This window comes from Carassius gibelio, chromosome B21 (assembly GCF_023724105.1).
Source record: "Carassius gibelio isolate Cgi1373 ecotype wild population from Czech Republic chromosome B21, carGib1.2-hapl.c, whole genome shotgun sequence".
Lineage (NCBI taxonomy): Eukaryota > Metazoa > Chordata > Actinopteri > Cypriniformes > Cyprinidae > Carassius > Carassius gibelio.
Genome location: NC_068416.1, coordinates 9,127,189 through 9,145,938, shown reverse-complemented (window position 1 = coordinate 9,145,938; position 18,750 = coordinate 9,127,189). Strand labels below are relative to the sequence as shown.

The 18,750-nt window shown below is 36.5% G+C and overlaps 1 protein-coding gene across 2 annotated transcripts in view; it reads right to left on the bottom strand.

Moving 5' to 3' along the window:
- Positions 1 to 18,750, bottom strand: part of LOC127985682 (serine/threonine-protein phosphatase 2A 55 kDa regulatory subunit B beta isoform) — a 72,622-nt gene that overhangs the window by 41,781 nt on the left and 12,091 nt on the right. Inside the window, exon 1 of one of the 2 annotated variants that reach the window (XM_052587736.1) lies at positions 313 to 757. The exons of the other annotated variant lie outside the window; for it this stretch is intronic. Coding sequence (XP_052443696.1) covers positions 313 to 382 — 70 coding nt within the window. The 5' untranslated portion in view covers positions 383 to 757. Of the gene's footprint in view, positions 1 to 312; positions 758 to 18,750 lie in introns of those variants that run through there. 2 annotated transcript variants of the gene reach the window in all.

Sequence of the window (18,750 nt, the reverse complement as noted above, 5' to 3'; positions counted from 1 at the left end):
TCCATAAACTGTAACTCCTAAAGGATTTTATAATGTATTTTTGATCCTTAGAGCCCAATGTGTTCTAGAAGATTTCGAATATATATTGGAATCAGAAAAAAAATAAAAATAAAATAAATTAGAATTGGTTCCACATTATAATAAAATTCTAATAGAACTTTTTCACATATTTTTTATGAGTCCTAAAGGATGCATACAGGATTGCCTTATTAAAACCAAACCAGGAACCTTTAGAACAGTTTCCAAATAATTCCTTTAGGATGTCTGACTCTATGTGCACCTGAGAGAAGGCGATCATGTGATGAGATATACCTTCAGTTGCATAGTTGTGGTCCCGAAGGAAGCTGTTGTTGATCTTGCGGGTGTCTATTTCCTCATCCATTTAGAAAGACGCTGATTGCACTGAGAAACGCAGAAAGAGAAACGCGCTATCTACCCATGTTCCGCGCTCGTGCACGCGTTCAGCCCAGAGCCCGGCGCGCAAGACACGGACGCACCATCATATTACACAGCAGTAGCCCTGAAATCCGTCAATGAACGAACAACAGTGCGATGAGAGAGAAAGCCGGTGTCGGTTCGCAAGGTGTCACAAGGCGGGGTTATCTTCAGCAGACCGTGATTTCATCCAAAATGACAACAACCCGCGTCCGATTGCATGCTTTGAAATCGCCTGTCATGCAATGTCTGACAAGTTTTCTGTTGTTGAAGTGCTGACGCGAGGCTGCCGTGGACGCAGCGCATCGGTTGAAGTGCGAGACCGGCGCCTGCAACAGAGACTCCTCCCACTCTGTGCACCTGCGTCAGCATCACTCAGCCTGTGACGAGAGATGATGTTATGTGTGATTGTGTTTCAGCACTTGTTGAATTATGTCCATCTACATCACTTGTATAATCATTTTAATTATGATTATGAAACTTCTGTTCCAAAGCATTGTGGTGGTACAGCGATTAGCCAAAAATGGTACTTGGGTAGCTGACAGAAGATGTGGTCATTTTTCAAACCCCCCTTTTTTATACATATTCAGATATTGTGAATTGTGAGATTATATTAAAGAGCATCTCGATATTTTAAAGAGATAGTTCACCCAAAAATGTAAATTACTCAACCTCTTGTCTTCCAAACCCGTAAGACCTTCGTAAGATATTTTTGATGAATTCCGAGAGCTCTCTGACTCTCCCATAGACAGCAAGGTTATCACCATGATCAAGGTCCAGAAACGTAGCATGGACTTTGTTAAATCATGCAATCAATGTGACATCAGTGGTTCAACTAATTTTTTTTAAGCTATGAGAATACTTAAAAAAGAAAACAAAAACTACTTTATTCAACAATTAAACTCCTCCATTTTGGAGAGTATAACGATGCATCAAAGCATGTGGAGTTCAATAAAAATATGTTCATTTGTGTTGTGAAGATGAATGAAGGTCTTACGGGCTTGGAAAGACATGAGTTTTCATTGTTGGGGTTACTATCCCTTTAAATGTTAAGTCAGAGCTAGTATTTGTATAGCACTTTTCAAAATACTCAAAGATGGTACTTATACTTACTGTATTATGTATTAATTTAGTTTACTTTTTTATTTTATATTTTACTACGCTATTAATGATCACACAGGTGAGATTTGCTATTAAGTTGCCTGCACTGTATTTTTAATGTTTTATATATTAAAAATAAAATAAAAATAAAAACTTTGGTATTACATGTGTCACAGTCATGGACTTCTATTCTCCTGTTTCCTTTTGAGTTTTCCTTATTTTTTCATGTTCCTTTTCTTCTATAGATTACTCCCAACCTGTTTCTGTTCTTCTGATTACTTCCTTTGTGTTTATAAACACGGTCTGTTTAGTTCAAGGTTGTCGGTCCTTAACCCTCAAACCGTATTCACTTTATAGCCCTTAATCCTGTAATTGTGGACAAATGTGGGCACAGAGGACTCAGGTGTGATCCTATTTTTTATTTATTATAAATGTTATATCACTGTCTTTGATAAAGTTTTGTCTATCCATTTATGAATTTATTTACCTCAAAAAGTACCATATTTTCTATGTAAATTATGCTCTAATGTAGATCATTGTGTGTGTGTGTGTGTGTGTCTGTGTGTGTGTGTGTGTGTCTGTGAGTGTGTGTGTGTGTGTGTGTGTGTGTGTGTGTGTGTGTGTGTGTGTGTGTGTGTGAGTGTGTGTGAGTGTGTGTGTGTGTGTGAGTATGTGTGAGTATGTGTGTGAGTGTGCGTGTGAGTGTGTGTGTGTGTGTGTGTGAGTGTGTGTGAGAGAGAGAGAGAGAGAGAGAGAGAGGGTGATGAGCCAGGTGGATGATTGGATCATACCAAAAAACATGGTCAGACATTAGCCCAGCTGTGTCTTAGGCTCATTGAATGCATTGTTTGTGTGTGTGTGTGTGTGTGTGTATGAGTGTGAGTTTTTGCCATGATGAGAATGTTGAACAGGATCAGCCCTTCATTTGTGTGTATGTTAGATATGCATTGTATTGGATCTATTAATTTATTTTTACAAAAAAACAAGAATGCTCTAAATTACAGTTTTTCCCATTCATTTCTATGGGTGCCCATTTTTGACCCAAATACAAGATTAAGGAGTTTTTTTTTTTTCACCCACTTAACATTGTAGAATTGAGTCAAAAAACATTTTGTGTGTTCAGGAGGCAAACTTAGGAAAAGTAACCAAGTCTTGTACCGCTCAGATCGAGGGAAGTATTTTTTAAAAATAAATCAAAATTATTTTGCCCACATTTGTCCAGAATACGGTTTTAGGGTTAAAGTAGCGTAAAGTGATGTATGTGTTTGTTCTTCACAGTTGTTATGATTAAAATCTCACCTCTTTTGGATCCCATGTTGTAACCTCTCTTTCAAGGCACGTACTGTTACCACATGTTTGTAATGGGTTTTCTGAGTTTGTGTTCTGTCTGGGTGACATATTGTGTTATGGTTCATTTCTGTGTCTCAGTTTTCAATCAGTTTCTTTTGTCTTCAGTTAGTTTACTTTTTTTCTGTTGCTATGGTGTATCTTTTTTTTTTTTTTTAAGTGTCTGCACCTGTAGTTTCATTGGCTGGTTTGGTCTTGTTTATTTAAGTTCTGTGTTTTCCTCAATCCATTGTCTGTCTTCGTTAGATATTGTCGGGTTGGTCTGTTTGTGTTCTGTCAGCTCTAGACACCTGAGTATCTTGTTAATGTTTTTTTATTAAAAGATTTGACTTTTATCATCTTTGCATGCAGCCAATGCTGACAAAGGTTAATTATTTTATTATTGTTATATCATTCAAAGACAGGCGAGTAGCATTCCTATATTTCAACATGAATGTGTCCATTTTGGTGTGTATGCAATTTTCCTCCCAATGCTCCTCTAAAAACAGCCTGTGATTTATTTGTATTGCATTTTTGACAGTGCCAAAACATTTACAGCCTGCACAGGTTATATGATAAATCACTGCCCTTAAACGGCACACAAAATGAGTCAAAAGCATTATCTCTATTCCTCTCTAAAACAGAGCAGTGAAGCATACACCTCAGATCTTCTCTTACTGGTGACCACTTTATATCCTCATATCCCAATCCTATTGTGTGTCACTATGTGGTGAATTAAATCCTCTCTTCCTCAAATCCCTTTAATTAGAAGATAACAGGGAACGGCAAACCCCTGGAGTAATCTTGATACTAGTTCTGGTGGAATTACAGAAGATTATTTCTGCTCAGCCAATAGACGTTAAAACTCAGTCCCAGTCATATTCTTAGCATAGAAAGATGACAATAAGAAATGTTTTTAAGGAATGTTTCAGGTTAAATGGAATTTAAGACTCTAATTACGACTTCTGTTGTTGATTACAACAGTTCTGAATTTTTTTTATATTTCAAAGTGCTTTAATATTTTACCTGAAAATACTTTGCTGATATTTACAGCAATAATTTTTTTAATTAATATTTTTTAGGAAAAGGAGAAACAAAAATTCAAACTCAACACGAGCAAATCCAATGCAGAAAAAATTTAAAGTGAGTACTATGGTAATATAAAATCATTTTAAATAAATACAGACTAAAAGCATGTTCATTGTTCATCATTCATTATTTTCGTAAGAGAAAATATGTAGGGCGGTCATGGATTGGTTCTACCCTTCTGTTGTTGATTGGACAATATGTTCTCACACCCAGCTCATCACATATTGACACTCGGTCAGGAACACTTGGCGAAATTTTTTGACACACAGTGTAACCTTTTTGCATCACTTCTCGACGTGCAGGGTCCTCCATTGTTTTTAGTTGTTTGTCTTAATGTAATGGTTTACATGCATTGTTAAAAAAAATTATAAAAATTATAAATAATTTTATAGAAATGTATACCTTCATTGGAGCACCTAACCCTACCCCTACACTAAACTTACTCACTTCTGAACAATATAATACATGTAACGGGTGAATTTGCGCGCAGACTTCACACAGTATCTGAGCTTCAGGGTGGATGGAGATGGCGATCGCATCTATTCCTCTCACAAAACAATCGTTTAGCCTTAGAAGACTTAGAATATGAATACTTTTGGAATAAATTATAACTGTAGTTGTATCAGCATTTTATATGTTGTTTTATTGACAATTGGTAGGTTTAGAGGCAGGGACTGGGTTATGTGCTAATAAATGTATAAATAGTGTAATGTAAATAAAACTGTTGTGACTGTTTACACTGAAAAATCACGGCCCAACATATATGCAATAATGGCAATAATGTTACCCAATATATAATCAAGACATTATAATAGTCAAGGGTTTCTTATTTATAGCAATGAAGGACCTTGCAGATCTAAAAATGACACTTAATGCTGATTTATACTTCTGCATCAAAACTGTGCCATAGCTACGCATAGGTTGTGTGTAGTACGTGCAGGCTGCGGCGTAGCCTAACGTGCACCTCTCCAAAAAAGTAACAGCATGTCAAATCTACGCGGACTGCAAGCGCTGTGACTGGTCTGCTAGTACCCCTCCCTCCTTATGTATTTGAGTTGTGTATATGTTTTGCACTTTAATATATTTTAATGTTCCAAAACAAAAAAAGCAAAGAACAAGTGTCTTATCATTTATTATAAAATGTAGCATTACATCACTTTGTTGTCAGCGACAAACAGTTGTTCTGCCATGGTACAAGTCCATGTTGGGTTTCTTTTTTCTAGATTTAAATATATTATCTTTTCTTTGATATTTATTTTGCCACCATTAAGGCTGAAGCTTCTCCAACAAGCTGCTTCTTGTTCAGCTTTTGAAGCAACATGCCCGTGGACACTAGTGGTTTGCATGTGTACTGCATGTTGATGCAGACAACGACGCAGAAGTATAAATGAAAACCGACGCACATCCTACAGCACAAAGGCTACAGCATATGTCTGACGCAGAAGTATAAATCAGCTTTTAAGGGGTAACTTTTGATTCCAAAGAGTCCTGACCAAGCGTCATTGTGACGAGTTGGGATTGAGAATGTGTTGGACTGAAAGGAGGACGATCTGAATGTGAGATTGTAGTGTATTGTAAAAAAAATTACAGAGTTTAAACAGACTAAAAATTGGATTATGATATCAGACTTTAAGGGGCAACAACAGGTTATTTTATCAACATGCATTATGCAATCCATAAACCTACTGTTTGATGAATGCACCTGGGTGTATTCTGGTAAAACTGAATGAATATTGTATTTGTGAGTTTGTGCACCTGTCTGGCAGCTGAGAGGCTGCTGGGTTTTGACAACCGAGCTCAATCCCAGCGGATATCACTGGTGTTCTGGTAATGGGTGCTAGAGAGGTCAGCTCAATAGTGTCAGCGGCAGCCCTCAGAGCATATGGTGAGATAGAAGCGGCAGACAGACACATACACCAGTGCACACACAAACACACACCCGTCTATATGTTCTAGATATGATTGTTATCATGCTCTTTACATGTTAATGATAGTGAGTGCTTTTTAGTAAAGAAAATTCACCCCAAATTGAAAATACTGTTATTTATTCATCCGTATGTTGTTCCAAACCCATGTTTTTTTTTTGTTTTTTTTTTCTCTGTACATGAAGCATAAAAGAACATGAATGAACACAAATGAGAGAGTAGGGTTGGGCGATACGGTCAAAAGTACTATCACAGTATTTTATTTAATTTAATTAATATGGTATGAATATTTATATTATATTTATATTATAATAAAGAAAACTGTTTGATATTGCAACTTTTCTAAAATGCGATGCTGATATGCAAATAAGACATTATTTAATTAATAAATTTGCATTTAGACTTACCTTCCTGAAACAGATATCTAAACACCGCATATGCATGTTCAGAATTCTTGTTTCACTTTGTTTACAAATAAGATATTAAGGTTTTTGCAGAGGGAATTTTGGATATCTGTTTTAATCGCCCTATAAATCGGGGGTGGGGGGGGAAGGAAATTAATATTAAGGAAATAATAAATCAGGCTAATAATACAAGCACCTAAAATCTTTAGAATATAAATAGGAATAAAGCTGTTGTAAAGCTTTTTTTTTATGTATATGTGCATGAAGTGGAGACATAAAAAAATAAACATATACTGTATATTTTGAAAAAAAATGGCTATACAATGTATTATTTATAATATGGATTCCTCATTTGTAAGTCACTTTGGATAAAAGCATCTGCTAAATGACTAAATGTAAAGGTATTTGTAATTAAACCTACAGACAGATAATGAAGCTTAATATATACTGTAAGTAACATATATTTAAATGTAAAATAAGCACTTAAATGTGTACTTTAGATGTTTTCTTTCCAATAATTGAAAGAACACATTATGTAAATATAAATTAAATAAGAAATTGACTAATGCATGAAAAAGCAATTGTTTTGCTCGTAGCGTCTTGCCTAAATCAACACAAAGATGTAATCACATGAAAACATAATTCATTTACATGTTTTATGTTTTTTCATGAAGACCGGAGTTTCAGTGTGTATTGGACAAAAGCTTGCTTTTCTCAAACGAAACACTGAAGTTATCATGAAAGTGAACTCTCATAGATGTGGACTGTGGAGTAGCTCCTCATACAGATTTTAGTTTTTGATCAATACATTTTTTTTTTTAAATGGGAAAAACATGAGAGAATGTACATTTTTTTGGGGTGAATGAACAATTTCCCTTTTAATGTGAATGAGTTTCACAATTTATGCAACTATGAAGAAGAAAGATTAACCAGACAGACACACACTGACATTTTATGAACTGATAAGTGAGGTACTGATGCCAGACATCCTCCCCCACCACATGCAGACACAGCTTCATGATAGAGCTGGCAGACTGCTGCTGGTTTGGTGTGTGTCCTGAATGGAGGAGTGTTAATTAAAGCAGGAACACTATTGATCTGACCCTCCTCCAACCTCCCCCCACACACTTCCTGCACCCTCATAATGTGTGTGCATGTGTAAGATGGAAAATGAGAAATGACTGGCAAACATAATTTGACAGTGTTAAGTAGGGGCGAAGACCCACTGATACAATATTATCTCGATATTTGGGTCACAATATGATAATCATACGAGTGCATATAAATACTCATAGCTTGTTTTTGTTTTTGGATAGTGGAAGCACACTGATAAATGAACATTTTTAATAAACTGTATTGTGTCAGAAGATATTCAGAAAGTCACAGCTGTAAAAATACAAGATGCCTTGGATGCAGAGACAGGACATGGGATAATGAATACTGCTAAAGCAGTATGGGAGTCTAAAATAGAGACTGTGAAAATAAGAAAAGGAGCAAGAACCAAGGGCAAAACGTTTGAAGCAAGAGATTAGAAATGGATGTACAGATGATCGGGTGTGTATGATACATAAAGGTACATATAGCAAAAATACAACTACAAAGGATGAGCATGGCTTTAAAGATGCACTCTTTATATACAAATTAAACAAAGTTATACTCAAATAAGTATTATTAAAATGTTTAATCAAATAAAGTCTTGCAGAAAAAGATGTGTTGCCATGTTGAGATTTCATGACCAATCCTACCTATACTACTAACAATAACTTTTTTTTTTTTGGTCCATACATTGGAAGTGAATGAGGTCCAATGTTATTTTGGCTCCAAATGATCTTCTAAATGTCTTCTTTCATGTTACGCAGAAGAAATAAATGCATACAAGTTTGAAAACACATGAGTGGAAGTAAAAGATGACAGCATTCTCAGTTTTAGGTGGACTATCCCTTTAAGGTGCATTTTAAACATACCGTATTTTTCAGACTATAAGTCGCACCTGAGTATAAGTCACATCAGTCCAAAAATACGTCATGAGGAGGAAAAAAACATATATAAGTTGCAGTGGACTATAAGTCGCATTTATTTAGAACCAAGAGAAAACATTACCGTCTACAGTGTAGACTACAGGAACACTGAGCAGCATAGAGCACCCTCTGGCGGATGTAGACGGTAATGTTTTCTCTTGGTTCATTTCTCTTGGTTCATGTCAAGTTAATTTTGATAAATAATTGCACCTGACTATAAGTCGCAGGACCAGCCAAACTATGAAAAAAAAGTGCGACTTATAGTCCGGAAAATACGGTAAGCAAAAATAAAGCGACAACACAAACTCAAATCATCACAAAAACCACAATATATATACTAGCACAGACACAACATACTACATCCACACCACTAGGTGTCAGTGAAAGCCAGTGAAAAAGTTGATGTAGTACAGAAAATAAAAGTTAAAGGGGGGGTGAAATGCTCGTTTTCAGTACCTATAGTACTGCATCCTTCATAACTCCAAAAAGTCTTTAGTTTTATTATATTTATAAGAGAAAGATAGTCTGTACCGATTTTTCCCGGAAAAACACGACCGGCTGGAGGCGTGACGTGTGGGCGGAGCTAAAGAATCACGAGCGTGAGTAGGCTTTTGCGTTGAGAGCGTTCGGAAGCTGTGAGTGACATTACCGTGAGAAAAAAACATCCAAAACAAACCATGGCTAACAGTCAGATTCAGCCGTTTATTTATGATCCAGAATCAGATCCAGAGGCTGAAATTTAACAAGAGCAGCAGCAGCAACGACGTCTCTATGTGGTATGTACTGAGACTGAATATATTTGCTTAGCGGTTTTGGAAAATGACTAAGTTCCACTTTATGTCGTCTTTTTTTTTTTTTTTTAACTGTACATGTGGAAAGTGCAGTTTGATGACAACATCGCATGTTGTTTACTTGATGTGCTTACGCGCCGATAGCTAAGTTAACAACACAGAGATATTTGAAGCAGTTTTACTCACCGCATACCTTTCCAACACACGATCGTGACCCTTTTTCGTTGGGATTGCATCATCCTTAAGAAATAAACGATGTGCAAATCCGTCGTCAAACTGGGCCTTGTTTGTAAAACAAGCATCTTCGAAATGCAGGGAACAAACACAAACACTTGCACAAATCCGTTGATGCTCTGTAAAAATAAACTCCATCCACTGGTCCCTTAATGCTGTTTCTCTTTTGGTAATCTGTGCAGGGTTGTCTTGCCCTGGCAACCAAAAACACACTCCTTTTGTGACTTTTCGCGACGCTCTCGCTCTGATCAGTGAAGTCTGTTGTGCTCTCAGTGCTCTGCTATACGGGAGCGCGCGCTCTTCCGGCAGACGTGCCCTTAGGACCCATATGAGGAAATTTCGCTCCATCTAACGTCACACAGAGCCATACTCGAAAAAAACTTTACGAAACGTGTGGCAAACCGTACAACTTAATTTTTGAAACTTTGTCCATGTTTAGCATGGGAATCCAACTCTTTAACATTGTAAAAAACTCAGTATGTATGAAATAGCATTTCACCCCCCCTTTAATAACTACTGTCAAATATTTGGTTTTTCACAGTATCTTCTTTTGTGTACAGCAGAAGACAGCGAATCATACATTTTCGTAACAACTTGAGATTGATTAAACTATGGCAGGATTTTCATTTTTGGGTGAACTATCCCTTCAAGATTTTGAAATTTAACTGTGATGCCCGCAACAAATCCCTTTCTTATGCAAACTAATCAATGCAAATAGTAAGCATCAAAACTGTACAGTAAGCAGTGAAACTGTGGGTATATTTTGAACAGCAAAAGTCAACTGCAGTTGAGTCAGCAGCATCAGAAAAAAAGTTTCATAAAGGTCAGTTGTAAATATGGGGACTGACAATTTCAAGAAGGAAGGACAAACACAAAGGATGACCTGCCCTTATCCAACCTACATAGCTAACCCCTCAACCATATGTGCCAGATATACCCGCTGTCAATATGTTCTGTTCCACCACAGACGTCACTGACACTCAAATTGATTGGGCAGATTTTCTGTTATTCAGACTCATGCAGACTGTGACAAATCAATAGTCACACTTGCCGAGTTTGCAAGCAACTGTACGTCTATAGCGCTAACCTGATTCTTAACCTTAAAACAACTAAAAACAGCATGAATAATACAGATTTCATTGTCATCTGCAGACATGTTTCCCAGTTGTACATAAAGAACAGATTTCATGTTCTGGTTTGCCAGAAAGGTTCTCATTCAGAACCATATTATAGAGCAATATGTGGTCACAATCTACACAAATATTTGGAACGAGAACTTGGCCCAATTTAAATATGTGATTTATCTGTTCAAATCAGCGAGAATGCTTTTTTGTGCACAATGATGCATGTGCTGCTGCTAATGCAGGGATCATTATTTTTGTTTTCTTTGCACACAAAAAGTATTCTCGTAGCTTGATAAATTACGGCGGAAGCACTTATGACATACAGACTGTTTCATGGATGTCCTTACTACCTTTCCAGGCCTTCAACATGTCAGTTGCATTGTTGTCGATGCAGGGTCAGAAAGCTCTCGGATTTCATCAAAAATATCTTAGTTCTGAAGACGAACTAAGGTCTTGTGGGTTTGGAATAACATGAGGGTGAGTAATTAATGACAGAAGTTTCATTTTTGGGTGAACTATGCCTTTAATCACTTTTATCCAAAGCGGCTCATGTTGCATACAGGGTATCAATCCCTGGGAACTGAACCTACAGTGACCCATGGCTAGTGCCGTGCTCTACCAGTTGAGCTACAGGAACAGGTCTTTTGAATGAAACTGAATCAGACGGCCTTTCTGCCAACCAGCAATGCCATATGGCCTCCCCTCCGCTGAGCCTTTGCTCCTAAATGCTGACCTGTTGTCCATAACATCAGTCACGCTTTGCATTTCTGCGAATCAGGCAGACGGCTCATAGCGGGAAACTCTGCACCCCTACCGGTCCCACTGTGTCTGTGCCAGTGTAACCATGATGATGAGGCCACACGTCTAAATCTTCTATATTCATTAGTTTGATCTGAGTCCTTAACCCTGTAAAGCCTGCCATATGAAATAATATGCAGAAACTACTCAAAACTGTCTACTAAAAATACATTTAGACATCAGCCTTTTATGGTAACTTAAAATGTTTTTTCAGCAATGTGACAGTGAAGACTTTTACAGCTACATTGCTAGAAAGAAAAATCTAATTCTAAAAGCTGTTCTTTGGAACTTTCTATTCATCAAATATTAAGCAGCTGTCATGTTTTCAACAGTGATAATAACAAGATATGTTTTGTTGAGAACCAAATCAGCATATTAGAATGATTTATGAAGGATCATGTGACTCTGAAGACTAATGATGCTAAAATTGCAGCTTTGCTAACATGGCACGTTTTTGCTGTATTGTTTTATGAATATTTTATCAAATAAACAATAGTACGTAGTATATGCAAAATAAAAATTTAACATATATATATTTATTTATTTATTATTATTAATTTAATGTCATGATTTGATGGTGTTTTGTAGGGTTTACAGGGTTAAGATAAATAATAATAATAATCTCACTGGTATGTAATTAGTTAAAATTGCATACAGAAATGCAAAATTGTATATATTATATATATGTGTGTGTGTGTGTGTGTGTGTGTATCACATGAGTGTGCATCATAATATATTGCAAGCATAATACAAGCATAATGCACCCATGAAGCTCAAAAAGACAGTTTGCACATACACACACACACACACACACAAAGAATTAACTCACCCTCATGTTGTTCCAAATCCATATGACTATATTTCTTGACTGGAGGAAATAAAATTCCATTCAACCTACACATCCACTTTTAGTGTAAGGGAGAGTCATTCAGCCATTTCCCTAAACATCTTCCGTTCTATTCCACAAATAAAGAAAGAAAATGTTTCAAGTGAATTATTCCTTATATCTCCAGAAAAAGTGACCTTTAAAATCTTTAGGTTTGGATGTTTGAGGACAATCCTCTCATGGGTTATGGCCATGCACCGTGAATGTGTCAATGGATGACTGGGAATAGTTCAGAGCTGATAGCACTGCTTCAGCGGGCTCTGTTCAGCTTTTGTCATTTAGTAGGAAGAACAATGACCATATGTGCTGTGAGATACAGAGGAAAGGATGCCACATAGACAATGAACATGAGCACACACACACAGACGCACACCGTCTCATTCACATCTTCTGAAGTGTCACAGATCTGGGAGTCCAAGTGTTTATTCAGGCTTAAAATGACGGGAGTACAGGACAGAGGAAGTGATGCGGAAACAAGACCACCTGGCTTCACACACTGATGTCCATCACCCTGACAGCCTGCTCAAGAATAACAACACTTTTCAACTAGCACCACCCTCTGGCCAACTTTAAACAGTACAGTTGTTTATGGATATGATGCACAGGCTGATTATATCATAGGCATACTAATGCTTGTGATATTTACTGATTTCCATCTACTGTCTCTAGCGAAGTCGTTTTAATGTGTGGCCATAAATGGCTCACTTCCAGACAATGTTTTCATGGCAGAGCTGAGCTGTAAATGAGCTTCTGAAATGAGCCAGTGAGGCGGCCTACTGCTGTGAGGTTCAGTTACTGATGGACCTCGTCTGGTCTCAGAATACAGTAACACATCTGTTAGAACCCCAACAAAAGTTGTATCTTTAAGCATCAGATTTCAGATTTATTCTGGTGTTCAGAGACAAAACATACATGGATGGATGGATGATGTTTGTAAGAAGTTTAAATTCATCCGTTCAGTCAGTGAATCGATTCAAAGTGGGTTATTTTTAATAAAAATGTAAATGCATTGTTATAATGATGCATATACTTGAGAATCATTAAATGTAGCTGTCACATGATACAGTATTTCAATGTTTACAGTGAAGACTTCAGTACAATGATGCTGAAAATTCCACTTTGCATTACAGGAATAAATTAAATTTTACAATATATTATAGTAGTAGTAAACAGCTATTTGAAAATGTAATAATATGTTTACAATTTCACTGCATTTTTTATCAAATAAATACAGCCTTAGTGAACATAAGATACTTCTTTAAAAAAAAAAAAAATCTTACAGACTACAAATGGTTTGTATTATATTTTATAAAAAAAGAAAAAAGAAAGAAATGTAGATGATTATCGATGATTACTGATAAAATGGTACATTTAGTTAAATATACATTCATTCGGGGGGGGGGGGGGGGGGGGGGGCAATTAAAATAGCATGAAAAACATGACTTGATTATGATTAGCTATAGGTTTTTAGCATGAAACTATATAGAGAACATATAGCTTGCAATAAATAGCATGCATAAAAAAAAAAAAAAAAAAAAACATGCACAAAAAAAGCATTAATATGTCAAATGTAAATGTTAAAGATCCGAATCCACAGTCCAAAGAGTCTGAAGCACATACATAAGACACAGAGACTAGGATCAATCACAAGAAATTGCATGAAGGTAACTTGTATTGCACATTTATACTTAGACATATAAAATGCCACCTCCCTAGGAGACACAATTATGGTCACATCAAGAAATTATGACAGACTAAAGGAGCCCATATATTATGGTTATGTGTATACTTATGTTCAGATTAGGGCTATGTGGACAAAAAAAAAAAAATCATAAATTTTGCGATTTTAGTCATAAATGCATTCAGTATAAATTTTAAACATATTTTCAAAAGAAACCAATAAGAGCTTTATCAAAAAGTTGTAATACGTCTCTAGAACAGACATAAGTAAAAATAATCACTAAGTAAAGATGTCAAACAAAATGTCTAGACATATAGCAAAATAAATAAAATAAAATAAAACCTGCGTCCAGGGATTTTTTTCTTCTTTTTTTTTGGCATGCATTGGACATTGTAGCAGTGCCTCAGGTGTTGAAATATATATATTGCCCAAGGTTCACACGGCCTCCGTCTGCAGTGCGTATACAGTATGTGTATGCGGTGCAGACGCAGCAGTGTGAGCGCATTATTGTAACGTGAAAGCACATTAAAATAATGCGTGAGCGTAAATCTCACAGCTCCCACAAAGATTTCCTTTGCTCTGTCACAAAACCAGAGGCGCATGCTCAGATACACGCTGCTCTCGCCCTGGAAAGAGTGCACGCACTTAAAACATGTTTTACTCTGCTCAAACTGTGTCCTGTGCACTCACAACTCTCTTTATGCTCATACACTAGATATTAAATCTTTTTGCACCTTTCTATTTCTAGCCTTTTCTAATCTTTTACCGTGTGCAGTGTTAACGCACTTAGGCGCGCTTCATTCTGACTGGTTCGGATAGCATACTGTGGGAGGTCGGGCCACGGAAAATCATGCTATAAAGTGATTTAGAAATTGTGCACGCTCGAATCATGATTTTATTATGATTTCAATTAATCGCACAGCCCTACTTCAGATGTGAGACAGGAGCCAAGTACTGCCCTCTTTGTGGATTTTAGCAAATGCATTGCCTTTAACATTGTTCTTACATTCACTGAAGCACACAAAGGGTTACTCCAACCCAAAATGAAAATTGTCATTAATCACTTACCCCGAGGTCATTCCAAACCCATAAAAGCTCTGTTCGTCTTCAGAACACAATTTAAGATATTTTGGATGAAAGCTTAAAGGCTTGAGACTGTCCAATAGACTGCCAAGTAAATAACAGTGTCAAGGTCCATAAAAGGTATGAAAAGTCATTGTCAGAATACTCCATCTGCCAGCAGATGTGCAATCTGGGTTATATGAAGCAACAGGAACACTTTTTGTAAGCAAAGAAAACAAAAATAAATACTTTATTCAATAATTCCTATGTCAACGGTCTCCTCTGTGTCACTCCATATCACCGTGATATGTGTGCCCGTCTGTTTCCTCCGCGCCACGAAGATGCGCTGTTTCAATGTGTATTTAGCTTTGATTTGAAATAAAACATATATTTGGAATGAGATGGGGGCAAGTGATTAATGACAAAATTGTAATTTTAGGGTGAAGTATCCCTTTAAGTTGGCTTTGTGGCATAAAACAGCTGTATGATGTGTTCCTATATGAGGAAACACAAGCAGCCTTTAAAGAGGTTGTATGATGTTGCTAAAAAGAACATTATTTTGTGTATTTGGTGTAATGAAATGGGCTTACAGTATTATTTTCCTCATACTGTACATTGTTGTTGCTCCTCTATGCCCTGCCTTTTTGAAACGTGGACATTTTTACAAAGCTCATCGTTCTGAAAATTGAGGTGTGCTCTGATTGGCCAGCTATCCAGTGTGTTGTGATTGGCTGAATACCTCAAGCAGAAATGTTACACCCCTTACCATACTGTGATGGCGTGTGTTCCTGAGCGCAGAGACAAAAACATTAAAACCCATTATAAACGAGGCATTTGTTGCATCTAGAGGGGACATGATTACAGATCATAACGACAATACCGGCAATCAGCATATTTTGCATGTTTCTCTTTGTTAAAGCACCTAATTTAGATAATTGGCTCGTCAGAAGCGAGCTCCGTGCATGAACTGTGTTCCATTTACATGGTCCCTACACAGTGTTCATTGCTCTCTACTCCTAAAGCAGGGGAAATCTGTTGAAGGTTATCTCACTTAACATTCATTCAGAAATATTCTGTTTACAAGTAATATTCACCTTGATTTTTCGTTGTTTTTTACACAAATGTGACCCTGGACCACAAAACAAGCTTTAAGTGTCAATTGAGATTTATACATCAACTGAAAGCTGAATAAATAATTTGTCCGAGATACAACTATTTGAAAATCTGGAGTCTGAGGGTGCAAAAAATTCAAAATACTTAGAAAATCACCTTTAAAAATTTGTCCAATTGAATTCTTAGCAATGCATATTACTAATCAAAAATTAACTTTCGAAAAATTTACGGTAGGAAATGTACAAAATATCTTCATGGAACATGATTTTTACTTAATATCCTAATGATTTTTGGCATAAAGGACAAATCTAAAATTTTGACCCATACAATCTTTCCATTCCATTCTTCATAAAGGAAAAAGTTTCTTTAGATGGGTTAGTTTTTTTTTTTTTTTTTTAAATGTTCTTCATACTAAGAAAAAAAAAATATTTTAAGAACTTTTTCTCAGACAAGGTTCTTTGGGGAATCAAAAAACTTGAACTTTCATTATTAAGAGTGTTGTTATAACATAATACAAACATTTCCTTGATGAACTATACAATCATTGGTCGCCACGTCCTCATGCCAGCCAGATGTACGTATATTTACATGCAGGCCAAATCTCTTGATTTACTCCTGCCAATTTTATCTTGACCCAAATTTACACCACTGTCTCAGCTGCTTCTCAACGGTGTCATTTTTATATAAATCCTTTATATTTGGATGCACAAATACTGAGTGGAACTGTTGGAATGGCACAATGGTGTCAGACTACACAGCTGTGCAAGTAGCGTGCATCATGTGACAGATGTGTGGCATAACTTCACTGCAAGCTTGCTCAATTAAAATGAGAGTTTAGGTCCCTGTTTATATGAAACGCCCTTGAAGTCTGCCTCAGTAACATTCTTTAAGGACCAAAACATGATGAGCACTGCTGACTGTCTTCTACCATCATTGATGACTGCAGTCAAACCTCTCAGAGAGTGCAGAAACATTAGAGCCAATGGGATTGTCTAGACTGTTCTGCTTTCACTGAAAGTCCCAAAAGGCCAAGATGGCTTTGCTAACAGATACTGATAACTTCACAAAAGAACCTTGACTGGTGGAATAAAGGCACTAGATTAGGGGTCAACTGATTATCGGTGCCGATATAAATAATTTTTATCGGTATCACTCATTTTCAAAACCGATTTGCAGATAAAATCGTTTAAAACATTTAAGGAAAGTTTTGTCAGAGTCCTAGTTATTATTAATTTTGACATCAATTTTCATTTTTACACCAGACATAGATATCGGTTTGAAATAATAATCAGTGAGGGCATTGGCCCTGAAAAACAACATATCGGTCGACTCCAACACCGGAGCTCCAGAATCCTGTTTCCCGAAGCTTCACACAACGTGCCACATTCTTTAAAGCATCTGTGTTCATTTAAAATAAAACTGTTACTAATCTCCAATTGGCTTGAAATGAGGTACATATAAATAGCAGGAAACCAGATTCCTGGCCACAAGTCAGTTTGGTTCTTTGGTATGATGCAGCAAGGATCACTGTCGAGTCCAGCTGTTTTTAATTTACATAGGTAATCATTTGGTTTACTCCCGTTTTTTGCACTTTTCCCTACTAAAATGTTAGTAATATTTTATTCAAATGGAGTACACTTAACTTTTAGTGGATGTAATGTAGAATGAATAGTTTATAAAATTAAATTAAAATGTGTGCTTGGCTTGATTTACTGGCACACTAAAGCTAAAGATATAAATCATGTTTTTTTAAAGCATAAAATACTTTTGTACAGTAACGTATTTGATGATCCATTGACTTTGCACCGAAGACAAGTATGGTTGGTGTAAGATGCTTCTTGAATTTATCATTATTGCATGGTAACAACTATGGAACTAGCAAAACAGTCATACATAAAATTATATATAAAACCACTTCATTAAAAGTTAAATTCCCATTGTGTTATGAAATATGAATTACTTAATGATATTCTTTTCTTTGTACTTTTGTCTCACCTCTGCCTCTTTCCCTCTCAAAGCCTGCATTGACACAAAGGGCTTATAAAGTAATAAAGGATCTACTTGTGAAAAGTTCAATGTTCCTCATACACCACCTGAGGGAAATGTGTTTCTGTATTAAATAACCCATCTGTTCTATTACAGCTCAGCTGAATCAAGAATTCACATAATGACAGATGTTTTGCCATAACCTGGTTACCGTGACATGTATTCCACACGCTGGGTCAAATTATTGAGTACCATTGTATATGGTCAAAGCTAGAATTTATACCACCCAGGATACCTTTTGTAACCAGCAATGAGATGAAAGCATTTGTTACACAAACCCAAAAAACTTTGATACCTTTTCTGTGATAAGAGCCAAAATAAAACTCTCTCATGCTCTTCGTAAAAGCTCCATGACATGATCAACACTGCATGTGTCTCAGAAACACGTTTCCGTTGCTGTGCTGTAAACTTCCAAGCTCAAGACTTGCACAGCATGGTCTCAGCCATTCAACAGCTCAAACAGTAGCTGTCAAAGATGTACCTTAATGAACACATCCACACACTCACACACACAATTGGCCCCAGATTTCTCTGACAGATCCAGGGAAGAGAGCATCTGCATGTGATGGATTCTAATACTCCAGAATAGAAGGTGGGATGAGGCAGAAATGAAATGAGATGTCAGGATTTATGAAAGGATTTGACAAAAGGCACTAGAAACATCAAGATGTAAACAAGTCTCATGTGTACCATGATTCATAATTTGTGATCCAGGTT